General features: G+C 34.0%; 2 protein-coding genes across 12 annotated transcripts; one reads left to right on the forward strand and one right to left on the reverse strand.

Annotated features, from left to right (window-relative positions):
• The first annotated feature begins 5,224 nt into the window (after nt 1-5,224).
• LOC125207429 (serine/arginine-rich splicing factor SR30-like) lies at nt 5,225-10,768 on the forward strand. 11 transcript variants are annotated; one of them, XR_007173970.1, is made up of 20 exons: nt 5,225-5,301; nt 5,702-5,789; nt 5,959-6,024; nt 6,124-6,198; nt 6,285-6,366; nt 6,616-6,704; nt 6,968-7,033; nt 7,222-7,296; nt 7,377-7,482; nt 7,580-7,626; nt 7,736-7,793; nt 7,925-7,974; nt 8,079-8,135; nt 8,206-8,309; nt 8,406-8,434; nt 8,706-8,756; nt 9,756-9,874; nt 10,223-10,256; nt 10,348-10,425; nt 10,505-10,768. XR_007173970.1 is itself a non-coding variant. In XM_048106762.1 (18 exons), exons 2-18 carry the CDS (start codon nt 5,706-5,708, stop codon nt 10,517-10,519), a joined length of 1,149 nt encoding a protein of 382 aa, XP_047962719.1. In that variant the 5' UTR covers nt 5,225-5,301; nt 5,702-5,705; the 3' UTR covers nt 10,520-10,768. The 11 variants fall into 11 exon arrangements, 5 of the variants coding, with proteins under 5 accessions (XP_047962719.1, XP_047962722.1, XP_047962721.1 ...); XR_007173966.1 differs by lacking the exon at nt 8,406-8,434 and having other exon boundaries at nt 8,694-8,756; XR_007173967.1 differs by lacking the exon at nt 8,406-8,434.
• A 772-nt stretch (nt 10,769-11,540) lies between these two features.
• On the reverse strand, nt 11,541-17,420 carry LOC125207427 (E3 ubiquitin-protein ligase IPI1-like). Its single transcript, XM_048106761.1, has 6 exons — nt 17,036-17,420; nt 15,505-15,671; nt 13,917-13,975; nt 12,974-12,999; nt 12,517-12,895; nt 11,541-12,262 (listed from the first exon to the last, which is right to left on the reverse strand). Exons 1-6 carry the CDS (start codon nt 17,187-17,189, stop codon nt 11,803-11,805), a joined length of 1,245 nt encoding a protein of 414 aa, XP_047962718.1. The 5' UTR covers nt 17,190-17,420; the 3' UTR covers nt 11,541-11,802.
• Nucleotides 17,421-18,702: the final 1,282 nt, after the last annotated feature.

Genomic DNA, 18,702 nt, shown 5'->3' on the forward strand with positions numbered 1-18,702 from the left:
TTGCCCAGAGATCAATTCCCATCAGAACCAAACCCCCTGATTTAAGGTTTTAGCCTTTTTTACTGATTCTTCCTATTATTTTTATTTTCCCTTATTTTTTTTATTTACTTTTCCTTATGTTTCTTATTTACAATAGATATTATAAAAATTATACTTTAATATATGCCTTTTAGAATCTTATTCTCACTATAAGAGCAATTACTAAAAAAATTTCATACATTTTATATTGATTCTCTATTATTTATTTTATGTGTTCTTATTTGTAGTATCACTTTTTTGTTTTACATTTTTATATAGCTATAATTAGAATACAATTCAAGTCTTTTCTTACAATAATTTATGTTTTATTTTTTGACAAAGTTATTTTTTTATGTTGGCGTTGCATCTATCAACAATCACCTTACCCATATCTCTATCTTTTGTAATTGATTCTCTAAATTATTGACACAAAAAAATACCCTAGTACTAGGAATACGTTTGGACCCCCCACCTTCAAAATCCTGCGTCCGCCACTGTTTGGCAGGATTGTACACTTTATGGAAAGTTGGTCTCCATTCGCATAATATTGCTATCGTTTCAAATGAAACTTTGGTTTTGTTGTAATATTCTAAATAACAAATGTTACGTTTTATATGTTGATAGAAAATTTCGAATTTATTTATACAGATGTTGTTAAAGATGAAGTAATATAGTAAAAAAAATTGCTTAAAAATTGAAACTCTTACCGTGTTATCTTATCAAAGTATTCATCTTCATATTCATATAGTGCCTTCATTTTATTTTTTTCTTGTTATATTTGATTTGACTTTTGTACTAATTTGCTTGGTTGTGGTGTTAGAGTAATGAAGTTTTCAGCATTGTATGTTGCTCCATCTTCAATCCAACCATAGGATGGACGATGAACTCTCGAAGTGTTTGGTTGTGTAGAATAAGACATTGTTTGTTGAACAAATAATATTTTGGTGGCAATATGAAGTATTGGTAGTATATTACTACTAATAAATAGTACTAGTAGGAGTTTTTTAATACAATGAGCTCTGAAGTGACATGTGATTAGTTTGTGCTATCAATTTAAACATTTTGTCTCTTCAATATTTTTTACAATAGTTGGCATTCTTATTTTGTTATTTCGATTGTTTTCAATATATATATTGAGAATTAAATCATGAATTAGATTGTGTAAAATTCAAATTTGAGTTAAAATGTGTTTGAACTTAAAGTTGGATTGAGATTACATATAATTTAGATTGAGGTTCATCTTGTAAAAAACAAGATATGTATAATTCATATTTTACCTAAAATAGATGGGATAAAATTTTCACTTTGAGTGTATTTTCCACTTTTAATTTATAGAAATTTTTAGGATGTATTTTTATGATATTTCATTACGTATCATTTTTGAAACTCTCTTGGAAATGCCTGTTATATACAATTGACGTATAAAAGTTATATAAATACTTAAACTGCTATTAAGTAAATGTTTTTAATCTTTGTGGGATAAGTCATATTTTGATCAAAGTTAATAATTTAACGAGGTAAGTAAATAATTCATGTTTTTAATACTTAAACTGTTTATATAACCTTTATATAAAACTTAGAATGTATGTTTCCACAAGGATCAGAACCACAAGAAAACTTACATAGTTGAATCATACAGGAATATAATATCAGGGGCGCCCGCGCCACCGTACTTATTCGAATTGTCACACTTATCTTTAATTTCTCCTTTTATCTTAATTATGTTAGTTATGAGTATTTAAATCATAACTAGTAGTGGACTATTATTTTACAGTTAATTTTAATAGTATAACTTTACTATAATTCACAATTATCCTAAAAATTTTCCCTAGGAAATAATAAAAATACGAATAACCAAATTTATAAGTGCCCAAAATATTATATACTTCATCCGTTTCATGTTAATTTAGTCATTTTTCTATTTTAGAAAGGTCTAAGATAATAAGTCATTCTATTATTGGTAAAAATTAATCATTTTTCTTACTTCATTCAACACAATGTTCTTAATTTCAATGTCGAAAATAAGCACTTTTATTAACAAGAAACCTCGAGAGTAAAACCAAATATAGAACACCAATAATTCAGATGTCAATGTGGTAATTAAGAACAAAAGTTTTAAAATTGATTAGAAAGATAAAATGACATTGTTTCAAGTCAATTGAAATAAAAATATTTGTTCCATATTGAAAAAATCCGGCTTCCACGCTATTGCCGATTATCAAATTAGTCTCGTGTGATACTTATGATTATAATAAAATTATGATTTAATTTACAGAATTTGAAAGTTATGAAATTGACCCAACTTCAATTAAAAGTAATGATTTAAATGATATTGTCCCTTTTTTTAAAAAAAATTGATTGAATATGTTGAAAATTTTTATGGTAGTACTTCTTTCGTCCCATAAAAGATGTCATGCTTGTGGGACGACACAAGATTTTAGGAGGTATTGTTTTGTGTCTTAGGTGAAAAAGAGAAAATATTATATTTATATTATTGTGAAAGAGAACTTTTGCTAAAAATGAAAATATAATATTTTTTATGGGATAAAATAAAAAGAAAAGTGATAAATCTTTTATGGGACGGGGGGAGTTGTGCAATTTATTTCACTTTTCCCTAAATTAATTATTTTATTATAGTATTTTTTTTTATAGAGAAATACTAGTCATCCACGTGGTGTTGTTGCGTATCGCGTTCAAGTCATAAGGGAAAAAAATCCAATGTTTTGAATTTCAATTGCAGCAGCACAATTGAATTCAATCCTTTTTTATTGTGTTGCGAAAAGTACTCGGCCAGGTGTACGAATGATGTTTACATCACATGTAGCATAGTACTCCCTTCGTTCCATAAAAGTTGAGTCCTATTCATTTTTAGTCTGTCCCAATAAAGTTGAGTCATTTCATTTTTTAACTAAAAACAAAACATCTAATCACTCTTATTTTATTCCATCATTTACTTTACTCTCTCTTATCTTTCCTACTTTTTTCATCTCTCCTATTTATTTAATATAAATTCTTAATCTTCGTGTCCAAAAGTTTTGTCTTAACTTTTATAGGACGGAGGGAGTAATTAAATGTACTACTAAGACATAATTAATGTTATTTTATTGATATGTACGAGATTATTATTTTATTCAGATATACGAGGTTATTGTGAACATGATAAACTGATGCAGATGTGCCCGAGTAAAGTTAGGAGAAAAAGATGATCATGAAATAGAAAGATGGTGAAAAATTAATGAAATAAATATCAAAACTTTTTAATTGTTGTCCACAAAAATGCGTTATTAGAATTATAATTGTTGTCAACTAGGCTGGCCCGGCCCAGGCCCGGCCCACCAGTGAAACGAAGCAAGCCTAGGCTGGGCTCATTAGTTGAGATGGGCTCTAATTGGGCCATTTTGTAAATCCAGACCCTGGACCATCTGAAGCCCAGCCCAGGCCCAGGCCCGGCCCCCTTAGAGGCCCACCTTCTATAATTAGTATTTTTTAATATAATTAAGTGATTAATTACTAACAATAGTATATTTCTCTATTTATGCATGTCATCTTGTGCACGAGACATGTTAATTTTGTCTATTATTCTCAGTTTTTTTGGTGTCTCCGAATGGATTCAAACAGTAATAGTTTAATATCAACAAAGTTTCCTACTAAATCATGATTGCGACATTCAATTTTGATTATATCTAATTTTTTTCTTAAATATTTTTTTTATCTAAGAGGTAAAAAAAATGGTTTTGAAGCTTAACTTTAAGAATACTACGTATTCAAACCTTGATATTTGATGAATAATTATAAATTTTTTAAAATTTGTTAGGTTCATATACTTGTAATTATAAAATGCAACACCAACTCATGTGTCATTATCTACTAACAAAACTAACAATATTGGTTATTCCTTTAGTTATACACTTTTTTTTAAATAGAATAAAGAATATGAAAAATATTGTTAATACAAAGTCAATAAAATGAACTTAAACACATTATTTAAATTTAGATTTAGTTAATGAAATATAAATACAAGTTATATATTTTATTTTTGCATATAATACATTTACGATATTTTAAAAATACATAAACACAAAATTGAAATAAAGCCCAGCCCAGCCCGGACCCACATAGCAAATGGGCCTAAGCTGGTCTGGGCTAAGAAAAATTTAAAAAAGCCCAGCTCAGCCCAGCCCGCCTCAGACATGGGCCTGGGCCTGGCTGGGCCTCAATATAGGCAGGCCTCAGTAAGCCTGGGCCGGGCCCGGGCTGGCCCGGCCCACTTGACATCTCTAGGCACAAGTAGCTAACTGTTAAATCGAGACATCTTTTAATTTTGCTTTTTTGTCTTTATCAAATGATTCTTTACGCTTGTAGTATAAATTTTGTACCCTGCATAGGCCACATCATCATTTTGTAAAAAAAAAAAAACAAACTTTAAAACACATAAACTTTAATTCACTGGTAAATGCAATCGTGACAAATGTATTTTTTTCACCCCTTAAAGTTCATAAGAAAATCCTGAATTGACAAAAAATTAGTGTATTTATTGACTATTAGCCTTTAATATTTTGAATAAAATTATGTTCTTTTTCATAAAGGACATTGAACTTGACAAAACGAAAATTAAATAAAAAAGTTCAAAAAATTAATTAAAGTTCCTTTCAATAAATAAAATTAATTTTGGATGAGTGTAAATATATTCTAATACCATGGGAGTAGATAAAGTGGCTGATCACATTTTACCAATAAAACAAGCATTCGATTGTTAAGGCAACAATGCCCATTCCAATTTCCAATATATTTCCCATTTTCTTTTGCCATGTGTTCAGTTGTGATGTTTTGTGAATGTGATTGATTAAGTAAGAAAATTAGAATGTAAATATTAGAGTATTTACTAAAAAAACATATTCAAATTAAAATGAAAAGGCGTGGATGATAATTAGTTCTTATTTTCTTGTCACAAATCAAGAATCATTATACTATCACTCAAATAAGAACACCATATCTTTTGTCATGCATTCTAATCTTGTTTGAAACAATACTTAAATGGACCAAATACGGAATAGAAGAAAGAAAGTGGAGTAAAATGCAAATCAGAGCGAGAGAACTAGAAGCTTCGAAGGAGGGTATTATGGGAAACAAGCTAAATGAAACTTTGTTGATGATGAGACAAGTGTCAGTTTATTTCACCGTCCCTGTTTTCTATTCTTCATATAAAAACAGAAAATCCCACTTCACAAATCACAACTACTCCAATTCTCCAACTCGCCAACTTCTACCCAAATCTCTAATCAGGTAATTAACCTTTGTATGAAAATTTCATCGTAAATTTTCTGATTTCGCCTCTAATATAGGGAATTCGTAGTGAACTTGCTGTGTTTTCTTTCTCTACTCTTTTTGCGTATCCGCGATCGTGATCGTTTGTATGATTGTATATTTGTATCCAACTAAACTAAATCATGATTTCTTCTGCACATGTTTCTTCTTATTTGATAACTGAAACAAAATTCTCGCAGAAGTATTCCTTTTTTTTCACTTAAAATTAGACGCGTGAATATTGATAATTTATTATTTCAGGACGATCCTGTGGGTTTTATTGTGATAAGCTCGGAATTTTGCTTTCCATTTTGTCGTATGAAATTTGTTGGCACCCTTGGCATGTTTTTGACAGTGCAATTTCTGTGATCATTTCAAGGAAAATGGGCCGTTCTAGTCGAACAATTTACGTTGGTAACCTTCCTGGGGATATTCGCGAGACTGAAATTGAAGACTTATTTTACAAGGTTTGATATTCTAATCGTTAATTATTCACTCAGATTGTAGTTATAATTGCTTTATGCTTGCAATGAAGAAGTTACGTAGCTCATATTGCTATACTTCATGCTTGGATGTTCAAGTTATTTAAATATTATCTGAATTATAATTTGTGACTTTGTGGTTCTATATTGACAGTATGGGCGTGTCGTTGATATTGATTTGAAAACGCCTTCAAAAGCACCCGCGTATGCTTTTGTGGAGGTGAGAAGCCTTTATCTGATTGATTTTTATTAGTGTGATTATGGCAATGCAATGCGCACATGGGGATGTTTGTGATGCTTTGACTGCATTTTGTTTTAGTTTGAAGATTCGCGTGATGCTGAAGATGCCATTCATGGCCGAGATGGATATAATTTTGATGGCTATAGGTTAAGGGTGAGTGGGATGCTGTGCTAGCTTGGTTATTATGATAATTTATTCTCGTAGCTCGGCATATTTGACTATCTTCTGTCTCAATGTAGGTCGAACCAGCATATGAAGAGAGAGGATCCTCATCCTATAGTGGAAGTGGCCGCCGTGCTTCAAGTCGTTCTGATCACAAGGGTAATAAGTTGTTTGTATGAATCTTATATTCTTCTGAACTGCAATGCTGCTTAGAAAAGTGGATTCTTGCCTAGCAAGTATTGAGAAACAGTGTTTGGCAACTTCACTCTTGACTTTCTGCGTTATGAAATAAACATAACTTTTGATAATGTGCATGATTATGGATACAAGTTTTCAAACGTTCTCGGATTTATGTTTAATATATTATGTCATAAAGACTTCTTGATAATGCTTATATGTGATTCCATGGGTTGATAGGTCGATCAAGTAGCACTATTTATGTGGGTAATCTTCCTGGAGATGTTCGGGAGAGTGAAGTTGAAGATTTATTTCACAAGGTTAGTAATTTCATTCAAACAATTCACAGACCAAAGTCCTGTTAAGTTGTTAGGGAACATTCATGTCAGACTTTTCGAATAACTAGTGTTTTCACTTAAAGCTGGCAGTTTGAATATGTGCTTCTTTTTTTGGTATTTTGCTTTATTTTTACTATATGAGCCTTGCTAGGTCATTTTCAATTTTGAGAGGTCGAGGTATGGAGTTTGCAGTCACTAATATATGGAACAGTTTGCTGATTGTCATCACTTTTTTCTCATTGCAGTATGGACCTATAGTTGATATTGATCTGAAGACCCCTCCAAGACCGCCTATTTTTGCTTTTGTTGAGGTGAGCACTGAGCAGTCTTTGAGGTAGTGAATTATTATTTAATTCAATTAAGTGGAGAACAAAAATTCCAATGCGGTAGGAAGATTGCTCCAATTCAATATGCAACAGGGTGGAAAAGATTAATTTATTACTATAATAATTCAGCTTGCACCTTATCTCATGAAATTTCACATCACTATTTTTTTCAGTTTGAAGATCCTCGTGATGCTGATGATGCCATCCGTGGACGGGATGGCTACAATTTTGATGGCCATCGATTACGGGTATGCTTTGTGCTGTTTACTCATCTTTGCTGTAAGCTAGTCACGCTGGTGTATTGAGATCATTGTTTTTCTTAATATAGGTTGAACTTGCTCATGGTGGCCGAGGAACATCATCCAAGGATCGTATCAGCAGTTACAGCAATGGAAGTAGTCGCGGTGGACTATCAAAGCATTCTGACTACAGGGGTGTGTTTTCATGAGTCTTAGTTTGTCTTGTTACAATATTTTGTCCTTTTATCTTGTTGAAATTTTTTGACGATGTCTTGAGATTTAAATTTTGCAGTCTCGGTAACTGGACTCCCTTATTCTGCTTCGTGGCAAGACTTAAAGGTGAAGGTTTTTATTTGGCATCTCTGTGTGAGCTTGAGAGAGAGAAATAATGGAAGGAGAGATCTTTCTTGTTTCTATTTTATTAATATTAGTGTGTCTGCTAGTGCAGGATCATATGCGTCGGGCTGGGGATGTATGCTTTTCTGAAGTTTATCGTGACCGTGATGGTAAGCATATCACTGTTGACTTAAAGAAGTTAGAATTGAAGGTTTCTAGAATTCTGCAATGTACTTGTTTTGTGTGAGATAAGCTAAAAGATTGTGAAGGATGCTGATTGTTAAAATTTCTTTTGTTTCAGGCATGCGGGGGATTGTTGACTACACAAATTATGATGGCATGAAATATGCAGTAAGCTCACTTAATTGACTTGAAGCAAATTAGCTATTACCTATCAGCCATCATAGTTATTCTTCTGAATATTTAGTAACTTGGTGTTGGGTGTATGGGTGCAGATAAAAAAGCTTGATGATTCTCTTTTCAAGAATCAGTTTTCTCGGTCTTATATAAGGGTATGTAGGATTTGATTATAAATCCAAAAATATTAATGTCTGAAGTTACTAAAGCATCAGCAATCTCTAGGTGGAGGAATTTGATGCTAGACGTAGTTATTCAAGGAGCCCTAGCAAAAGTGTTTACACAAGAAGTAGAAGTCCCAGCCGCAGCTACAGTGACATGAGTAGAAGGTATAGTGTACTCATTTTTTGTTGTACACATAATGGTGAAATTTTAAATAGCCATCTTGGATTAACAACATTTGTTTTTTTTGGTCACTTTTGGAGGTGAATCCAAGATATCCCTAACTTCAAAAGTAATATTTTTTTACTTCTCTTTTTAAGAAGTTAGCAATTATACCTTTTGCATTCGTTTTTGTGGCAGTGGATGGGGTTGAGATGGGGTTGAAGGGGGGTATGGGAGGTATGACTATGAATTTGGGTTTTTATGGAGGTGGCTTATCCATAATGCCTACTGTAAATTAACACAAACATCTTTGCTTTTCATTTTGGTAAACCTATCACCAAGTGTATTTTGCTGTGTTTCTTCTAAACCAAACAACTAACTACATCTAGGTCCCTTTCTAGGTCTTCTGCTTCTGTTTCGAGATCTGCGTCCCCACCTCCCTCAGCGTCAAGGTATGTTTGTTTTGGTCCTTGCTTACTTTGATGTCACTTTCATGAACGTTTAATCATCTTTATTGTAATTACACTAGTGAATCTCCATAGGATTTAGATAATCAGCTTTAGAAGTATATTGGAAATTATAGTAAGGTTGTGTATGTCCCGGTGCAGTAGGCTGATATCATCTTTTTAGAGTTTATCATGTGTTTCTTGTTTATCCATCTCTCTTCCGTCCCTCTTTTTTCCTTTCTGAAACAAAAAGGCCTTACAAAGCGATGTTTAAAATCTTGAGTTTTGCTTTGACCTCCTTGTCCTAATTTTGTTGTTATTTTTTTAGCTTCATTACACTTATTTTGCGCCTAGAGCAGGACACCTTTTGGTGCTTTGATCCTTTTGGAAACCCAGTTGTTTCGTACCACTACTACTACTCTCTACTGGAGCTTCTTTTATGCCTAAAGCAGGATCCCCTTAGTGTTTCAATCTTTTTATGGAAGCCCAGTTACCAATAAAATGGGCTAAAGGATTCTTTCATGTTGAGAAGCTAATGATAGCGACAATGTGGTTGTCTATTGGAAACTAACTGAAATAAGATTAAGGAAAAAAACAGATCCCAGAAATTAAATGATAGAACAAGAAGGATAAATAAATACTAGATAAAAAACTAAATACGATAAATAAACCTCAACTTGAGGCCACACGGCTAGCCTAAACTACTGTCCTACGATAAACTATTGTCCTATTCTAATTTTCCCCATAGGCAAATAGCACTTCTAACAAAGATGAAGGAAAGAAAGCAGTGAATGATCAGGCTGTCGGCCTGGGTTTTTCCTCAAGTTGCTTTCAAAGTATTGTTTGTAGACCAGACAATTTCTTTTTGATTTGTTCGATCTCTGAAAAACTTATAATTGTCCTCCAATAATGTCATATGAGGATTTGGAGGATGGGCCTGTTGAAAGGGAAGCTTTGAGGTTACAATACACCATCATGAGTTTTTTCCGTTTATTTTCTCTCTAGATGTGGATTTGCGTTGTGGTCTGGGGATTGCATGTTAGGATCTTGATGCTATGCAATGCTCAAATTCACGCGCTCAAATCTTTCTGGCGGTCAGTAAGCATCTGCAGCGAAATGAGATGGTAAATTTCATTCTAGTATGCTATGTGCGGCCAAAGTCGTAAATAACATTATACAAGTCCTAGTTACAACGCAGTTAATATTATTCTATCCATAAAATAGAGGTTGAAATATTAGTCAAGGCCTGTTGTGGAGTTGTGCAAAATGCTACAGATTATAGGAGGGAGTAATTTCCAGCTTCCTTGCAAGTATAAATATTTTGTAATATTATTGTAGACTTGTAGTACAATATTGCATATAGCTGACATGAAAATGTGATGCCTTATCGAACGAATATGAATTGACATGCAACCTCACTCATATGCACACACTATAAATACTTATTGATTCTTTTACGTGAATATGTACAGATACCGATCAAGATCTAGGACTCCAACGTTGTCTGTAAGTGAAAAATATGTGTGCGTGTGTGTTAATATATTTTATTATAATCATGCAAAACTTTGTTTACAATCTTCTATATGGTATTGTACAGCCAGCTGAATTCAGGCGTGACAGTGAGAGTCCATGGAGGAGGAGGAGCAGGAGCAGATCCATATCGCATTCACACTCTGTATGTCTGCAACACAATTGTCAATTTCGACATGTCCTATAATTTATATTGTCACTCTAAATTTTGCGGTGATTGGCAGGAGCTATCTGAGTGAGCAAATATCAAGATGAAAGCCGCTTGCAAACGTAGTTTGTGTTTATGATAATTCAAGTACAAGGAGTTGTAGATCCAAGGGGGACTCCTTACTATTAAACTTATGTTGAAAATGAAATCTTAAACCAGTATTATGAGGTGACATGTAGTAGATATGTACTTGGTGATTTGATATGAGGTGACATGGTAGTAGATATGTACTCCCCCTGTCTCCGAATAAGAGTCAAACTTTTTTATTTCGGTACGGTCATAATTAAGAGTCATACTTTATTTTTTACCATAAATGTTAAGTAGGTCTTATATTTCACTAATTCAATTCACTCATATTTTATTATAAAATTAATATAAAAAAGTGGATCGCATGTTCCACTAATTTTTTTAACTAAATTTCTTTATATTTCTTGAAATCCGTGTCCGGTCAAAGTGTGACTCTTAATCGGGGACGGACGAAGTATTTGGTGAAGGAAGTGTCATGATGCGCCTTTTGCTTTGCTTTGCTTTTCTTTTAGAAAGTCTTTGCAATCTGGTACTGATATCATGTTACGAAACTAAGCCCCCACCAAGCAATTAATAAGTAGAGTACGATCCAACATCAGCCAACCTCTACTCCTAGGGTTTTCATATTTCATCGCTTTGTATATATAATTAGTGTAATCTCTCTGTTTACTCATAGTTGAGACGAAGAGTTTAAGAAATGAATATTTAGTGTGTTAAGTAAATAGATATTAAAAAAAAAGTAAATAGATATAAAAGGTAAGAGAAAGAAATAAGTATAGAGAATAGAGTGTATAGTGAATTAAGTAGATAATAAAGTAAGAGAGTAAGGTAAAAGAGAAATAGTAGAATAAACTTTTTAAAATAGAAAAATGATTCAGCTCTAAGAAGTATTGCGTATCCGATCTCAATTTTAGGCATCCTCGCCGAAAACTCAGATTATTTCAATAGTAAAAACCTTGTGTATTTCGCAAAGCTATTGTCTAGGACAAAGATTTCACTGATGAAAACAGTCCAACAATGTATACTTAGAATCCCTTGAAATGAAGGGACCACAAGCGAACTTCTTTACTTTAAACAAGTGGTCTTATTCCCCCAGGGGGAGCATAAAACCAATAGGAACCCGAAGTCCATCACACAATGCCGGTGGCGAGTGAAACCGATAGTTTCAATGCCACGGTAGTTTCAGTGCTCGGAATATTCCAACCATTATAGATCATTGCACAAACATACATCATCTGGTACCAGTCATGGTAGTCACAGTTTTTCACCAGAACACAACTAAAATACCTATGACCGATTATGAGATGGCAGCCTATCAGATCCATGCCTCTGGCGGAAACCGTTGGGTCTGGTTCTGGTCTCAGCTGCAGGAGCTGGTGGCTGAAAAGGGCCCCATATTGAATCTCTATCGACCTGGCTTGAGGGAAAGGAGGGTTGTTCTCGCTCCCATCCATGGAAATGATCATGGTGGGAATTTTCCATTTCATGGACGTTTCTCCCTGAAGAACCTGAGAAGAAGTAAAACCCACCAGACTGGTCAGATGCCGAGGCAACTGGGGCAGCATGAGCTGAACTCCTATGACTGCTGGATCTTCGTCCGGTGGGTAAAACAGGATTGCGTGCTGATGGGTTACTGCTAGACTGCTGGAAGTATGCTTGACGAGATGGACGGTCACGAGTTCGGGCAACAGTTCCAGGGTATGGTGTTGGGACAGAGGTTCCCGAGCTGGGAGCTCTGCTGGCAGAACTGTAATGCAAAAGTGCCAAAATCATATATTGACTCCAGATTAAAAGCTCCCCAAAATCCCATGTTTAAACAATGAATTAAATATCAGTTAAACCCCATTTTTGTGGCCATTAATCAATATTTTATTCATTCTAGTCTACTGTAGAGATCTATTCTTTAGGCAATAGAGAATAAACCATCTTGAATGTTCTCACAAGAGCCTAAAACTGATGCTGAAAATATTCTCAGAATTTTCAGGTAAAACAACAACTGACCTGTGACCAAGCATGAAGGATGGATGCATTCCAGCCCATGGGATATCAGAACTATTCCTCGTTGTTCTCTGAGTCATGGGTGTAATCAGGGGTTGGTCTGCTCCAACAATCCGGTTATTTGGAGCAAATTGAGATGAATGGTCCCAATTTTGATAGTGCATGTCCATCGAAGGAAACGCATATGAATTAGGAACTTCACTAGGAACTGTCGGCCCAGTCCAGTGGTTACTATAATTGGATCCGTCTGAAACACTAGTACTTGATGCTGTAGAAGATGGATGTACTGGCCCAAAATAAGCAATATATGGGCAAGGATGAGTCGTGGATGATACAGGCGTATGTTCAGCAAAGACGGCATGATGTCCAACAAGATCGTGATCTATGAGATATCAAATAGTCCAATTATTACAAACTTGGTCTAAGCCTTAGCAAGAAGGTGTCAAAAATGAAATCTTACATGTGCTTGATGAAAACTCTCCTTCACTGAAAAAAAAAGGAAGGTATCATTAACTCAACAGCTCGAAAAAGGTTAGCATATACTCCCTCCGTTTTTTAAAAATAGGGAGGTTTGAAACAGCACGGGTTTTAATGCACAATTTGGTAAAGTAAGAGAGAGGGGGAGAAAAATTGGTAAAGTAAGAGAGGGAGAAAATTTGATAAAGTAAGAGAGATGGAGAGAAAAAAGTAATGGAATTAATGTTAGTGGATCATGGGGTCCACTTTAAGTTGTTAATTGTAGTGGTATAAGTGGTAAATAAATTGATGTATTGGGGTGTAAAGATTTCCTAAAATAGAAAGTTTGAAAGTTGCTATTTTTAAAGAACGGACTAAAATGGAAAGAGTTGCTATTTTTAAAAAACGGAGGGAGTAGTATTATAAAAAATATAAATGAGTATACGAATATCAAATAAGTAAATAAATAATAGTAAGTCTATGCTATGATAAAATCTTCACTCTCTCGGTGTCTCACATGTTAAGCAAGTCAAACAATACACAATGCCAAGCACCTGAGAGAAGAGAAGGTCTGTCCAAATTATAGAAAATAACAACGATAAAAGATAAACTAATTTAGTCATCCAGATTACAACTTTGCATATGCAGCATCTTATGAAGCAACATCTGGAAAGCTCATATAAATAAGGTGATTAAACATTGCTATAAGTCAATTTTTTCAGTCTTACAAACCAAAGGACTCCTACTGTTTTGATGTATTAAATGCATACACTAGTTAATTTAGTTTTTTTTTTATGTATGGATCATGTAAGTGAAATATCTTTGAACAACTATATGATTCTCACAATTTAAGATTGTTTCTAGAATAGCCCACCGAACAATTTTAGAACAATTTTATAAAATATGACTTGCATGAATTTTACACATGAGGTAAGATAGGAGCTTACTCAAAGGATGATTGGAGCCTTGTTAACCCATTGAACGGACACCAATGAACTCCAAATGACTGCAATAATAATTTGAAAAAATGTATTCAAGAGTTTATGGACATACAAATAAAGCTTATGCACACATATGATCAGCATGAGTCACTTGAAGTAACCATCAATGTCTCGCAAAATCAACTAAGAATTTAAGATCCCCAAAATTCATGCAAGTCATATTTTATACACTGGTATATCATACAATCTGAAAAAATACAGCCACTTTGAGGGAAAAAAACAGTTTCCCATCTGAAACCATTCCCCGACTTCATGAACTGTTGGTCTTAGAAAGATCGCTCCAGAACATTACTGTTAAGTACATGTTAGATTGAGAAAAGGAGAGTAGAGGACACTGGGAAAATAATAGGCCATTCTGTTCATCAATAGCAAAAACGACAATGACCAAACTTCACAGAAGTTTTTGGGATGTCAATTAATTAATGTCTAGAAGGAGAGGATGTTACTAACTAATAGAAGGTAGGTCAAACATGATCGAATTCTTCTTACAGCTTCCATGTACAGCCATATCATGGTTCACAATGAGAACTTAGGCTTGTTTACAAAGAGCGGACAATATATCCTACTTCCACACTTCGATGGAACTTATAACCCCCTCCCCGCACAAATTAAATACCGATAAAATATTCAAGCAAAGGAATCTCAATTCTGAAGCCTGGAAGAGAATGTGGTGGATACAGATGTTCGGATAAATGCTAGATAAGACAAACGGTCAAAAGAACACCAAATAAGAATACCTATGATACTTCATCAACATCAATGTTAAAGCACAGTAGGTATGATCACCCTTATTCAAAATGAATATCATATAAGATGAGATCCAAAACAGGGCCAGGTACAAAAAGTAACATAACATGGAATGCTTCAAACATGCTCTTTAGAAACATATACCCACTGTCCCTTAATTCATTGCTCATTTCTTTATTCAAAATTAATAACATATAAGATGAGATCCAAAAGAGGATCAGGTGCAAAAAACAACATAACACGGAATGCTTCAAACGTGCTCTTTGGAATCATATACCCCCCTGTCCCTTAATTCATTGTTCATTTCTTTATTCAAAATGAATAACATACAAGATGAGATCCAAAAGAGGATCAGGTGCAAAAAACAACATAGGATGAAATGTTTCAAACATGCTCTTTAGAAACATATACCCCCCTGTCCCTTTATTAAATGTTAGGTAAGTGTGTAGAGCAGTGAAAAAAGGGCCCACATTTATTGTAGGGGTATCATATTACATTGTAAATGTTAGCTAAGTGGCGGCCATGCTTAGTTTTTATGTAAATACGTTGATGAAGTGAGAATAAATATAAGGGATAGTGGTGGCGTAATTACCAAAAACGGAATGGGCAATGTGTTGGGAGACGGACAAAATGGTCAAATAAGCACTGTTTTAAGGGATGGAGAGAAAATTATACAGGTAATGTTGAAGAAATGGACGAATAAATATTATACAAGTACTGTTGAAGAAAAAAAGTTAGATGACAGTGAGATAATATTATTAAATAACAGATAAATCAAGAGAATTACCATTTCAGAATAATTATCATAGAGATCCTCGTCATGGGCCCAATCATCCATACTAAACTCAGGTAGTGGACGACTACCATTTGCATATAGCCATTGTCCTTTCTCAATTTTCCGACAGTTGGGGCACTGCATAGATCCCTTTATATTGAATGCCGAACCAATGCAATCTGTATATTTTGCATGCAACAGTAAGAAACATAATGTGGAATTGTGGTCTGTGGATCATCAATCCTCTAACTTACAAAACAAATGTTGGGATATTAGTGTAAAAGCAGAACATGATAAGAGGAATGTGTCAGGCCTAAACATCTCCATAAGGGAAATTCTTCAGAATTAGATGAGTTAATTTAATGATTATAGCTAACTTTAAAATAGAAGCCAAGACAGATGACAAAAAAGATTACCATGAGGCAACATCAAAGGTTGGCAAAACATCGGTTTAGAAGAAATAATTATGTAGATAGCATATGATAGCAAAACAAAAAAAAGGCATGCATGTGTGTACTAGCTAAAGTCATCCATTACCAGACACCTACCACAAGTTGAGCTAGTACACAGTTTGGGTTTCAGAAACAATCTCCCTGCATTACTTATACCTATTGCCCCATAAAATGTGGTGTAATTATGTATCCACTGCTAATCTGTTCCCAAATTTTACTTGCATATTATAAAGAAGGGCAAATAGCCAAAAAAACCACAAAGTTTGGTCAAATTATGGTCTATCCATAAACTTACAAAAATTGCCAATTAAATCATAACTTTGACGATTTTCTGAATTGTCCTATGAGGTCAAATTTAGGGAGAATTGAGCATGACATGGACGTCGGGAACCGAAGACGTGGACGCCAGAATTGAGCATGCTTTTTGGGCTTTTGGAAAATTGATGTATTAGGTTCACGTCATGTTCAATTTCGGCATCCACGCCATACATTCCCGGCTTCCACAACATGCTCGATTCTCCCCAAATTCAACTCCATGGGACAACTAAGAAAATCGTCAAAGTTGTTGTTTAATTGGCCATTTTTGAAAGCTACGGGACAGACCAGAATTTGACCAAACTTTGTAATTCTTTTGGCAATTTGCCTACAAAGAATTTGTCTGCTAGTCCTACATCATTTGCACCTGGAAAATTACATGACCAATAATTACGGAAGAGACAATTTTATAACATTCAGAACCCAGCGATGGACTAAGTATCCAAAAAGAACTATATTGCATGTGCATTACATCCAAACAAAATTCAGACCATCTCCGCAACCAATTTAAGAACCAAGTCAATAATTTTTTAAAACTTGCCCAACCAACAACTTATTCCCAAATCCTGAAATTCAATCAACAGCATGGTCTAATTCTAATTGGGGCAAAAAGATCTACCAAATATATTGATCAGGTAAACAACCCAACAACAACCCATTAGCTTTAAGCTCTTCTCCACTTGAAGCTGAAATTGACCAATTGCAAAACATTGGACAGGTACAATCAGCTAGATCATGAGACTTCCCCGATTCAATTTTGCAAAACTAAGACTCACCTAGGTGAAATTGATGGCCACATTGAAGCTTAGCCCAAGATCTGTCTCCGTTATCGGTGACAGCCTCCAAGCAAATAGAGCACGATACCGCCGCCGCTTTGTACACTCCGCTATCGCCGTCGTCGAGAAGATCCGCTTCTTCTCCCAATCCCATAATTTAAAACGACTTCTAAACACCCTAAACTTCTACAATCTGGTCCCCAAATAATTTTGAAGGTCTGGTAAATTGAAATTAAAACGATTGAAGGACTACGAGGCACATATCGTAGGAGCTCATCAGACTAGAGTTGGAGAATTAGGGAGAAACACTGTTTGTGTCAACGTTCTTTCTTTCAATTTTCCTAATCTTGGGCACTTGGAAATAAAAGTTTTTTTTGTGTGTGTTTGAAGTGGCTAATGATAATAATTTGTACTCGATCTTACAATCTCGAATATATTGAGACGAGATGTTTAAATTTAAATTTATTTATTTATAAAATAAAGTAGCAATTTCGGGAAAATTAGGTTGCCAATATCGGATGCAAGGAATAATCGTGATCTTTAATTTAAATTTAGTTGTCTATAAAAGAAAGTAGCAATTTCAGGAAAATTAGTTTGCCAATGTCGGATGCAAGAGATGATCAGGATCTTTAAATTTAAATTTATTTTTTTCTATAAAAGAAAGTAGCAATTTCAAGAAAATTTGTTTGTCAATGTTGGAAGCAAGGGATAATCGTGATCTTTAAATTTAAATTTATTTGTCTATAAAAGAAAGTAGCAATTTCGGGAAAGTTAGTTAGCCAACGCCGGATGCAAGGGATAATATACTACTCCCTCCGTCTCATGTTAGTTGCACTTTTTATTTTAGGTCGTAAATTTGAGATTAATTTTTTAATCCAATTAAATTATTATACTTCATCCGTCCCATCATAAGCGAGTCACTTTCCTTTTTGGGATGTACCATCATGAGTGAGTCATTTCTATTTTAAGCAAACAATCTTCTCTCTTACTTTATTTTCCCAGATACTTTATTCTTTTCACTATTCTACTTTTTCCTCTCTCATACTTTCATCTCTCCACTTTAACACTTTATACATCAATTTCCTTAAATTTTGTGCAAAAAGAAGTGGCTCGCTTATGTCGAGACGGAAGGAATATTAAGTGTAATGAGAAATCACTTTATAAGGAAACACTTAATTACTTATGTATCATAATTCTAACTTAAAATATAAATAGTGTAAGTAGTTTGGGACGAGGCGAAACAGAAAAGTGCGACTAACATAGGACGGACTGAGCGAGTATATCATACGAATGCTTTAAAATTAGTTATGTAATGTCTTACGCAAGTGATTATACAAGTCATACCAATGTTTTAAAATTCGGATAGATAACGAAATCGACAAAACTATCAATTTATGGTTCAACTAGTATAATTGGTTAGACCACCGGTTAAATTGGAAAATTATATCATATATTAGTATATAAATATTATTTCTTCTATCCCATAAATTTTGCCACACTTTCACTGGGCACGTGTTTTAAGAAATGTAATAAAAAGTGAGTTAAAAAAGTTAGTGGAATGTGAGTTCTACTTTTATGTGGAGTATTAGTTTTATGGAGTAATAAATTGTGAATGAGAATGAGTTAGTGGATAGGGGGTCTATTATAAAAAGAATGGTAAAAAGTAA

This window comes from Salvia hispanica, chromosome 2 (genome assembly GCF_023119035.1).
Source record: "Salvia hispanica cultivar TCC Black 2014 chromosome 2, UniMelb_Shisp_WGS_1.0, whole genome shotgun sequence".
NCBI lineage: Eukaryota > Viridiplantae > Streptophyta > Magnoliopsida > Lamiales > Lamiaceae > Salvia > Salvia hispanica.

What these genes read in the sequence shown, in the direction of transcription:
- LOC125207429 (XM_048106762.1), top strand. Translation starts at nt 5,706, where the DNA reads ATGGGCCGTTCTAGTCGAACAATTTACGTTGGTAACCTTCCTGGGGAT. An exon ending in CTTCGTGGCAAGACTTAAAG is followed by an intron (nt 7,627 to 7,735) that starts GTGAAGGTTTTT and finishes CTGCTAGTGCAG; the next exon opens with GATCATATGCGTCGGGCTGG. An exon ending in AGTTTATCGTGACCGTGATG is followed by an intron (nt 7,794 to 7,924) that starts GTAAGCATATCA and finishes CTTTTGTTTCAG; the next exon opens with GCATGCGGGGGATTGTTGAC.
- LOC125207427 (XM_048106761.1), bottom strand. Translation starts at nt 17,189, where the DNA reads ATGGGATTGGGAGAAGAAGCGGATCTTCTCGACGACGGCGATAGCGGA. An exon ending in AGAGTTTTCATCAAGCACAT is followed by an intron (nt 12,896 to 12,973) that starts GTAAGATTTCAT and finishes GATATCTCATAG; the next exon opens with ATCACGATCTTGTTGGACAT. An exon ending in TCCTTCATGCTTGGTCACAG is followed by an intron (nt 12,263 to 12,516) that starts GTCAGTTGTTGT and finishes TTTGCATTACAG; the next exon opens with TTCTGCCAGCAGAGCTCCCA.